At 40.2% G+C, this 10,848-nt stretch overlaps 1 protein-coding gene across 1 annotated transcript; it reads left to right on the top strand.

Moving 5' to 3' along the window:
* Nucleotides 1-1,094: 1,094 nt before the first annotated feature.
* On the top strand, nt 1,095-10,646 carry LOC118752042. Its single transcript, XM_036486892.1, has 2 exons — nt 1,095-3,370; nt 7,722-10,646. The coding sequence occupies exons 1-2, from the start codon at nt 1,663-1,665 to the stop codon at nt 9,032-9,034; spliced, it is 3,021 nt and encodes a 1,006-aa protein (XP_036342785.1). The 5' UTR covers nt 1,095-1,662; the 3' UTR covers nt 9,035-10,646.
* The last annotated feature ends 202 nt before the right edge of the window (nt 10,647-10,848 follow it).

Here is a 10,848-nt window from a genome sequence, read left to right on the forward strand (position 1 = left end):
GCATGGAGAGGATATTGGATCTCGAAATGTCTGGATGTCTTCTGGTAGCATGGAGTAACACAGGGTATCAATAGCTTTCGGCGCTACCATGAAGAACGGTTCTTTCACAAAAGATAGTTAAGGCTAGGACCACGGATTATCTGAGTGGTTATGGTGGTACGGAGGCTGTGGTTATGCTTTGCTGGAGTTAAGTACCAGGCGCAGTAAGGGAGTAGAAAGGTCTCACGTGTATTTGGTTGCAGGAAGCTGGGTGTGTAATGGTCGATGGGTTAGAGATGCATGCGAAGTGATGTTGTGTATTGTGAGTATCTTGCTTGCATTCCGGAGGGTGTTCCCACTTCTGGGTTCAACCGAGGGAGGTTAGCAACTGTAGATCCTGTAGCACCACCGTAATATTTAGTGCTAGAATGCACTTGGTATCCTCCTTCAGGTCTGATTCCTCTATATTAATAGGCAATGGTCGACCACCTGCAACGGCGTAGTCCTCACGAGTCCTGTGGCTTGTTTTAAAGCCATCGCTTTGTAAATTTTTCAGCGCCGTTTTGTATCGCGCTTCGTCGTACGGGTTGGTCTACGTGCGGCTCGATGTTCGTTCGCCAGTCATGCGGGTGCCGGTATAAGCATCGCGGGTTGGTGTAGTATTTTTGACGGTGATCCCTTCGGCTCCCTTTGTACTGCAGGCCAGCGATTTTAGTACTTATTGAAAGGCAGTGGTATCGCTGGGAAGCAAAAAAAAAGACTAACAAACGTGATCTCCTTTGTTTGGAGGTTCGGAGAATTTGTCAGTGATTTTGTCGCAAAGGCAGTTGGTGCTTGTGTCCGTTGCCCTATGTGGGACAAACGGAACAGAAAAAAAAAATAAATTTAAAATGTTAGAAACGCTTCATATGGAGTCACCTTAAGCTTAAACTATGGTACTGTAAAATAAATACTTCATTTTTTTATTTACATTTTAAATTTTAAATAAAAATAACATGTCTTTTTATATCATATACATACATACATATGTATGCTACTAAACAATTTCTTATTTCTCTTATTCTCTTGACTTAACGTTTTAATTTATTTCCTACTCATTATTTTTCTTTTAGTCATCCGGCATTGCCAATCCTCCTGGCTACTTAGTTGTTGGTGTGCGAACAATCAAAGCTGAGTGCAAGAGTTGGTTCTCCAAAGACCTGCAACAACTACGACATAATCTACAAACAAATCAACACGCGCTCGCACGCACACACGCAGCTAGTTCACCAACACAAAGAATTGGCGGTAAGGACGTTAATTAATCACAAGTTTGCGGTAGTCAATTGTCAGCAATAAGCGAGCAATACCACTGCCATACACACACACACACACACACACAAAAATATACACTTACACTCCCACTAGCCGAGAAGAGAGGCTTAGCTGAGTATCAAAAATTGGCTAACTCCAGCTGACAGGAACACAACACACAAAGCGTGTGTCATTGATGACGTGAGCTTATCAGCAGCGCTTGCCACGTCAACATAGCCGGCAAGCGAGCGCCTGCTGCTGACATCATTGTAAGCGCAGCAGGTAATTAACGAACAACCACCGGCCAGGAGAGAGTTCAAAGCTGAAAGTCCCATCTGCTGCGGCGCACATCCGCAAACGCATTGCGTGCACCGCCCGCAACCACTATATATGTACACAACACACGACATGCTAAGCCACATAAATAACAGTATAGCGAGTTGTTGTCATAGCAACTACAAAATGCACAGCCAGCGTGATCAAGAAACGTGCGAAAGCACAAGCACAAAGCAAAGCAATCACACGCCACCGACGGCGCCGCAAAGACCACGCTACCCGCGCTACCACCGCAGCGCGAGCCTCTCCGCATTTATGCTGCTTATCACACAATCGCTACTCCTGCTGCTGCTTATCGATAGCATTGCGCCTACAGCTGGTAACCCCGATTGGATGCAACGCTGCAGCATGTGCCATTGCAATTGGAATTCGGGTAAGAAAACAGCTGATTGCAAAGCGCGCTCCCTCACCGCCATACCCGACGACCTGAGCAACGAGATGCAAGTGGTCGATTTCTCGAATAATATAATACCCGAGTTGCGGCGTGATGAGTTCGCGGATGCGAATTTGCAGAATTTACATAAAATCTTCCTGCGCAATTGCACCATACAAGAATTGAATCGCGATGCACTCAAAGGTCTCACCATACTCATCGAGCTGGACATGTCGCACAATTTCATACGCGAGCTGCATGTTGGCACTTTCGGCGGGCTGGAAAAGCTGCGCAATCTCGTCATGAATCATAATGAGATCGAGGTGCTGGAGAGTTATCTCTTTGTAGATTTGCCATTTTTGTCGCGCGTCGAATTTAAGAACAATCGCCTCAAGACGGTGGAAGTTCATGCGTTCGGTCAACAGCCTATGCTTTCGGCAATCTACCTGGAGGCGAATGCGTTATCTGTGCTGCGCAAGGAGACCTTTGCGCGCATACCCAAACTGATGCATTTATCGTTGGCGCAAAACCCCTGGAATTGCACGTGCGAACTGCAAGCCTTTCGCGACTTCGCGCTCGCCAATCGCCTCTACACACCGCCTACAGATTGCGCACAACCACCGGCGTTACGCGGCAAGCTTTGGACTGACATACCGTCGGAGAATTTTGCTTGCTATCCGCGCATACTTGGTTCGGTACGTTCATTCGTCGAAGTGCAATCGGATAATATAACGTTGCCATGTCGTGTCGAAGGCTCACCGCGGCCCAATGTCACTTGGATTTACAATCGGCGCGTCGTTAATCCAAATGACCAACGTTTCCGCATACTGAATTCCATCGAGCAGCAGCCACTCATCAGCTCTGACCCGACGGAGTCGATCACTTCCGAGTTGCGCATCTTCAACGTACGCGCGAGCGATAAAGGTATGTACACCTGTATTGCGGAGAATCGAGGCGGCAAAGCGGAGGCTGAATTCCAGCTGATTGTCGATGGCGACTTCTTTGGTGCACTCGAGGGCATGGGCGGTGGCATCGGCGCTTCCACAACAGATACACAATCGAATTTTCTACTTGTCATCTGTCTGATCGTCATCACAGTGTTACTGCTGCTCATGTGTGTGTTGCTCATTGCCTGCTGGTATTGTCGACGTGTACGTTCCTATCAGAAAGATACGACAATGATGAGTGAAAATGGGCTGATATCAACGAAAATGGATAAAACCAATAGTTCAATGCTTGAGGGATCGGTGATTATGGAAATGCAGAAAAGTCTACTAACCGAAGTGAATCCGGTTGAAAAGCCACCACGACGCACCGAACTGGAAAATGTAGATGGGAGCGATGAGGGACATGAAATCAAAAAGACGCTACTGGATGAATCACAATTTGGTAAGTAATGAAGATATTGATTGTACATACATACACACATGATACATAAATATGTATTTAAGTACGTATGTATGTATATGTGCAGACAACCTTTGAATTTGTGCTAATTAAGTACTACCTACTAGGGATGTTAATTTTTTCGCTTTTTGCGATACGGGATTTCCGGGATATGATATGATTAATTCCAAAAATTATTTTAAAAATTCAATGCTATATAGAATAAAAATATGGGTGCCAAGTGAAAGAGAAAATTTCTTTTGAATTTAAAAAAAAATTTTTTTTTGGACTCACAAGTACGAATAGGTAATTTTTTAAGCTGATAAAGTTAGAAGGACAAAATTGAGGACCTTATTGAGTTTATATAAGTCCTTAACATATAACTTTTTAAAAAACAAATATTGCGAAATTTCCTTATGCACCAAAAAATTGAGGCTGTTTAAATTCAACAGAATTTCCTCTTTAATTTGATACCCATACTTCTTCTTCAAGCAAATTTCCCTGAATTTTTAAATCATTTTTGAATTACTGACGTCAGAGTGAAAAAATAAAAACGTAATTTTCCTATATTTGGCCCACGGTTTCTCTCTTTATATTGATTTTGATGTGTAAAATTTACTATCGCACGGCGTTATATGTATAATGAGCTAGACATTTATAAAAAAAATCTTAGTTATTAAATAAAAAAATATATATAGCCAATACTGGTTTCTATTATTGCCATCACTGCTAATTACAAGTCCCGTAAATTTCGGGATCCCGGGATTAACATTCCTATTAGCTACATATGAGTATCTCACTATTTGCACAAGTTCTCTTAAATTAATTGGCTTGAAATGCATCAATTGCATAATCACTTATTTGGACAAGCACACACACACATATATTTAGGAGGCTTAAAGATTATGCGGTATTAGGGCAGCTGGTAGTTGCAGGTACGTGCTACTTAGTTTGTACTTGTACTTTGCAGCTCAAATCAAATGACAGCATTAACATACTACATATCAACAAAAGACGCTCAACAGAGCCACTCAGAGTGTCCTTTAAATAAGCTTATCTGATATGTATGATATAAAGGGGTGTATGCACCATTGTACTTAATCAACGTTGAACACGATTTGATATGAATTGGAAAGACCACTTTACTAATTATTTGATTATTGTTGGTTAATATACTTGCATACATACACATGTACTACATGCATACATAAGTTGTAAGATAAGCAGCCGCCACACACTGGTCGGAACATCGAAGAGTTAGACAAAATATTGAGGGCGTTATTGTAGTTCCACAGATTGTATGTTCTTATATTTTTGAGATGAATTATTACGATTAGTACAGTCAAATTAAAACATTTGTTTGAAATACTCTAATAACTGTCGCAAGTAATATGAAACTTAATTTTTGCATTCGCCTCCATCTTTTTTTTTTTTGCACTGTAAATTTTTCACTTTCTGTTCTGAAGCGCAATTTTTAAACATGTCATTTTATGTGTAAAATGACGTCAACCATAATTCTTGAACTAGAAAATAAAAATTGTCTGCATCAAATTTTACTAGGTGTCAAAGGAGACAGAAATCTAATATTTTGTGACAAAATGAAACTTCGAGCTGAGCGTAGCCGTTCCGAGCGGAGCAAAGCTTACAAATTCCTGTAAATATATGTATGAAAGCGTTCATACAAGAAGCTTTTTAGAAGCGCTTTGGAACTAAATCAAGACAGTGCTTGATTTCGAATTTTCTAGCTTCGTGACGCTGCTGAGAAGGAAAAAAGTATAAGAATTATGTACAAACATACAGTTTTGGCTACTTATCTTTTGTTTATTCAATGTTTATAATTTTTTTGTGAAAGCTTAGTAAGAAAAACTATACAAATGCAATCAGATTTTGTAAAAACATTATGAAAATTGTGCAAAATTTTGCTAAAATTTAAAACTTCTTAATCATTTTGTAGCAGATTAAATTTTGGTATAATAAAATGCAGGTTTGAAGTAGCTCAGCGTTAATGTCTCGGTTTTTTTTTCGCGGTGTTACGCAGTTTTTCCATACACGTCTAAATTTTTTTTATATGAAGAACACTAAGCTACAAAACTGCATACCGAAAAATTTTTTCTAAAAATTCTGAGTAGGAAATTTGAAATTTTGGCGAAACTTGGGATTTTTATGGCTTTTGTTAGATAATAATGAGCTTAACTTTCATAAAAAAAAATAATAATGAAGTTTAAATATACAAAAAAAAAACAACATAGCCAACACTTGCTAAAACTTCACTTCCCAATTTATATTTGGATCACTGTATTTACATATTTATGTAGATAAAAATGAAATTTTCGACAAATCTATTCAATACAAATTTATAGAATATTTTAGCAGCTTTTCAATGGATATATGTTTTTGTGGTGTCGTTTGGTGGTTAGTCGTTAAAATGAGCCTTCTTTAAAATGAAATGGAAGTTATTTGCATTTCAAAAATGTATCTATATGTACACTGAGGAGCAAAACCGGAAAAGTAATACAAAATGAGAATTTTCTTGCGATATATTCGCAATATATGAAAACTTTTTTGTAATCTACTTTCGGATTTCACATTTTCAATGTATATTTCATCAGAAGACCATAAAAACAATAACTAACACAAGCAGATAAAGAAAAAAATTGCAAAAAAATGTAGCAACTGGATTGTTCCAGTTTTGGATCCGATAGAAAATTTTACCACTTGCCTGACCATAACCAATTTGAATATTTTAGCTTTTATAGACATCTTGCGATACTTTCGCACAGTTTTTAGATGAAATCTATTGAGATTTCCTACCGGTTTTTCTCAACGCCATACCCAAAGTTTTGCATGCGATTGGGTGAATTTTCGCAATTGAACAGTGGCATTTACAAACACTTTCATATGTTTTCTGTCGGACTAAAATCTGGGCTTTACGCAGGTTTACTCCATGATTATAAACACTTGGGATTTATACCTATTTGGACAGAGTTTCGGAGAATGTTTCTGATCATTATCCTCTTAAAATTGATAAAAGCCTGCGAAAAATATCCTCTGAGATTGCCAAAATCTTTGAAAATGTTCATTTATTGTCACTTCTTCTTTTTGCCATCGATTTTACCACAGTTCTTGCTCCCTAAGCCGTAACACGGCCCTACTTCATTAAATATACACGTACAAACCTAATAGTTTAAATATTTAATTTTTTTTTTTGCTTGGTATGTGCACTTAAAGCACTCACAGTGAAAATCCCACGCGATTTGATTACAAAATTTTAGGAAATGAGCCAGAACTCCGTTCTGAATTATAAAATTCAGCAATTACTAAGAGGGCGCAAAACTGGAGCAGTCTAGTTCCTTTTTATTTGGTCATTTTTTTCAGAGTTTCCATATGCGAATCTCAAAATTTTTATTGTCAAACGTTTAGTTAAACATCGTTAAGGCGAAATGCAAATTTGAATTACCATAAAGTTAATAAACTGAAAAAGTACATTACCACAAATTTAACTTTCCGTTCTATTGTTCCGCTTTTGCTCTTCAGTGTATATGCTTGCATCCAAACTGTTTTGACTTTCCGAAAACCTAAATTTTTCCAATAAGATTGGCATGTAAATAACGTAGCTATCAATGGAGATTTTTATAGCAAACATCGCAGCTATACAACGAATCAATTGCATTCACAACCAAAGTAATTGAATTTTTTTATTTCTAAAAACATTCCCTCCCACAAAGCTTTGTGCAAAAGCTATGTTAGCGCTTTAGGTTTATGTTTCCTGTCAGTTGCAAATTTCGGCATTCTCACCAGCCGCTGTTCTCCGCTAAAGCGGCTGAATGCCTGCATAAAGTGCGGAAGAGTCTCTGCAAATGCGCTGTTTTCGAAAAATCAGCATTGTTGGCGTTCACACGTAACTGCAAGATTAATTGCTTTTGGTGCGGGAAGCCAAATAAACCGTTCAATGGTGGCGCACAAACGCACGCGTATTTATTGTAAAAACTTCAATTTTCTGCAGCGATTGAAAACTTGCTGCTGACTCGTAAACTTTTCTATTGTGATTCCAATTTTTTTTTTGTTCTCATTAAAAGCAACGCTGCGCGCGAAGTGCGCTGTAAAGTTTTGTGCTTGTGCACTTTAATTGTTTTTCAATTTTTTTTTCCTTTGAGGGCACTATTTTTTTTATATAATTTTATTTATTTTTTATCTCTGCCGCCATCAGTGCCCATAAACTTGGTCTGCATGAGCATTTAAAACGAAAGCAAAAAATGTTCGCCAACTATTGTACATACCAGTTTTTTCAATTTTCAATTACTCGCGCCAATTCGCACTCAATTTATTTCTCTTACTCTTATCTCTTTTCCGCCAGGCAATCACCCACGCGACGATGAAACCCACTCGGTCGCTCTATCGGATACCACAGTGCCTCGTGTGCGCCATACCTACATCGATGACACCTACGGCACCAGCTTGCCACCCGATCTACTCGCCTTCCCCGCTCGCGTGCCGCCAACTTCACCTTCCATGCAGTCATCGCACAGCAACATACCCGAACAAATTATCTACGGCATACGTTCGCCACCGCTTACCAGCCCCGTTTATGCGCATATGACGCCGCATGGCATCTACGGCACCACGACCATCGCCGCCGCCACACCGAACGGTTTCATGACACTGCAGCATCCGAAGTCGCGCAATTTGGCATTGATCGCCGCGGCTAACAGTCGTCAGCAGCAACAGCAACAACAGCAGCAGCAACATGTACACCTAGCCCACCTAGCGCCGCAACATGGCGCACAACAACAGCAATCACCCTTCCTGCCAGCACCTGTTATGTACTCACCAACCACAGCGGTGGTGATGAAGCAAGGCTACATGACGATACCACGCAAACCACGCGTACCCAGCTGGGCGCCATCTACTTCCACCACAAATCAGACACAGCTAAGCGAATTCCAGTCGCCCACATCGCCAAATCCGAGCGAAACGGGCACCGCGACGACAGCTGAACTGCAATCGGAGCCAGTCTACGACAATCTTGGACTGCGCACAACTGCCGCTGGTAATTCGACGCTGAACTTGCACAAAGTACATCCGGAAGTAAGTAGCTGTGCCTCCACATCCTCACGCTACACAATGCGCGATCGCCCACTGCCGGCCACGCCGAGTCTAACGTCGGTGGCGTCGAGCACAGCAGCCATGCAGCAGCAGCAACAACAGGCACAACAAGTGCAACAACAGCAGCTACAGCAACAGTCGCAACAACAACAAGCTGTACCCAGCACTTCAGCAGCAGCGGCGGCGGCGGCGGCAGCAGCAGCAGCAGCAGCATCAGCAACGGCTTCAAAAATTTACGAACCCATACATGAACTGGTGAATAATAATCATCACCTGACGACGACCTCCGACACAGAGCCGCTTTATGGCACTGCGCGACATCACAACGGTCTCACCATTGTGCCGAGTGTCAACAATGTTAATAGTGGTGGCAGCAGCGTTGGTGCCTCGAATACAACTGCAGGCGCGAATGCGTCTACGGGCGAGCCTACGAAAGTGGCGAAAATACCGCCACGTCCACCACCGAAGCCCAAGAAGAAGATGTCCGTGACGGCGACACGCGGCGGCCAAGGCAGTACCAGCCAGCTGTTCGATGATGAGGGTGAGGATGGCACAGAGGTTTAGTTGCAAGTACACAAAGGCGGCGGTGGCGGCGGCGACGACTGCGACTGCGATGGCACGAACGCCAGCTAAAACTCCTTCAAACTAAAAATGGCTGAATGGTAACTAAAATTTAAGGCATTTCGTGGGCAAAAGTTATGTGCATCCAGTAGTGCGAAAAGCAGAAAAGCAAAATAATAGAAAAATGTGCGAAAGTGTATATGTATAGTGTGGCATGTATGTATGCAGGTGGTATTACTGTGTACTCGTACTACATATATATGTACATGCTTATGAAGATGAATAGGTATGCCAGCAGTAGTTAGTTGGGGGGGATAAATCAAAATAACAAACAGCAAAAGGTGGCGATTGCTTCTCCGTTCCTCTCTGAAAGGGCGCGTATTTCTGAAAAATATATGTATGAAATGGCATTTTTGCGGTAATCAAAAACTCTGCGGCGCTTTGGCTGCAAATGAGGCGGCATATACATGCATACCTATGGCGTTACCTTCAGCAAGTTGCAAGGTCTTATGACAGGGTCTGAGTAATTGATATTTTTTCCAGTCATAATCTTCAATTGGCTGTGGGCTGGTGGCGTATTTTAAGACTTTATTTTATGCAAAGTTTATTTTTTTTAATTGATAATTGTAACGGCAACGATTAGGGGTCGACTTTTACGGATTTAAAAACACAATGCAGAATGCAGCTAGATGTTAGGGGTATATTTTTTGCATCAAAAAGAAAATTATGTGAAAAATTTCGCCTACGTTTTTTGTGGTGGTTAGGGCTCGATATAGGTCTACTCGTGAGGGGATGTCCATTTTTTACCAAATTTCATTAAACCAACTTAAGCTTTAACGACACCGCGTCGCAATCAAGGTTTTTATTTCATTTTTCACATTGTGGTCTTTTAAGTTCTAGCAGCGCTAAGTTAATATGAGTTTTATGATTTGAAAAAAAATTTATTCACAAAAACTTTCTAAATTATTTAAAGACTGTCCTTGAAAGGAATTAAAAAAAGTTAAAGCGCTTTACAGTAGCGATAATAGTAAAAAAAATCTCTAATTTACAGATATCGTATGGACTAGGGTGGTTTTTAACATATTAACCTCATAAGCACCCCTTTTATTTTATTCTACTTACAAAATAATGACATGCAAAATAAAGTGTTAGGGGTAGCTACCAGGGTTTTTAAAAATTTAATATTTTTAATTACAAAAGTTCGACAAAAGTCACGACTTTGCCCAACTATAACTCATATACATTTTTTTCCTTAATAAGTTTCAATAATATGTCAAACTTATGAGACTTCAAGTAGAAATTAAAAATTTTTCAAACCCTGGTAGCCACCCCTAAAAGTCGTTTTTAAATTTTTAAATTTACATGGATGTCTCATTTTGTACGCAGAAAATGAAAGGCCCGCAAATTTGCCCGTATAATCATCAATTAAGACATAAACAAAAGACAAAAAGTTAAGCACAGTATCAAAAAAAAAACACTGAAAAAATTTCGAAGAAATTTTCTTGTGTCAAAATTCCTTAAGACAGAAGGGAGTTCTTAAGATATTTGCTATGGTTTTCTAAAGTTTTTTGTGTACATAGAGCACAGTGGAATCCGGGTTTGCAATATAAATATATGCCCGTTCCATTATTTCGCGAGGAATAAGTGAGGCAGATGTCAAAATTCCTTGGACACTACTATTCACACACCCGAAATAATGACATTTTTTTCTTGCCCGTGTTCTTCAGACCTGGATACTAAGCCTTATGTGCTTTATACCCGGCAATGTCTCGTTTTTATCTTTTCGATCGTTCAATTAATCAAAAACGCAAAATTTT

This window comes from Rhagoletis pomonella, unplaced genomic scaffold (genome assembly GCF_013731165.1).
Source record: "Rhagoletis pomonella isolate Grant_MI unplaced genomic scaffold, Rhpom_1.0 Rhpom_scaffold_01183, whole genome shotgun sequence".
NCBI classification, from domain to species: domain Eukaryota; kingdom Metazoa; phylum Arthropoda; class Insecta; order Diptera; family Tephritidae; genus Rhagoletis; species Rhagoletis pomonella.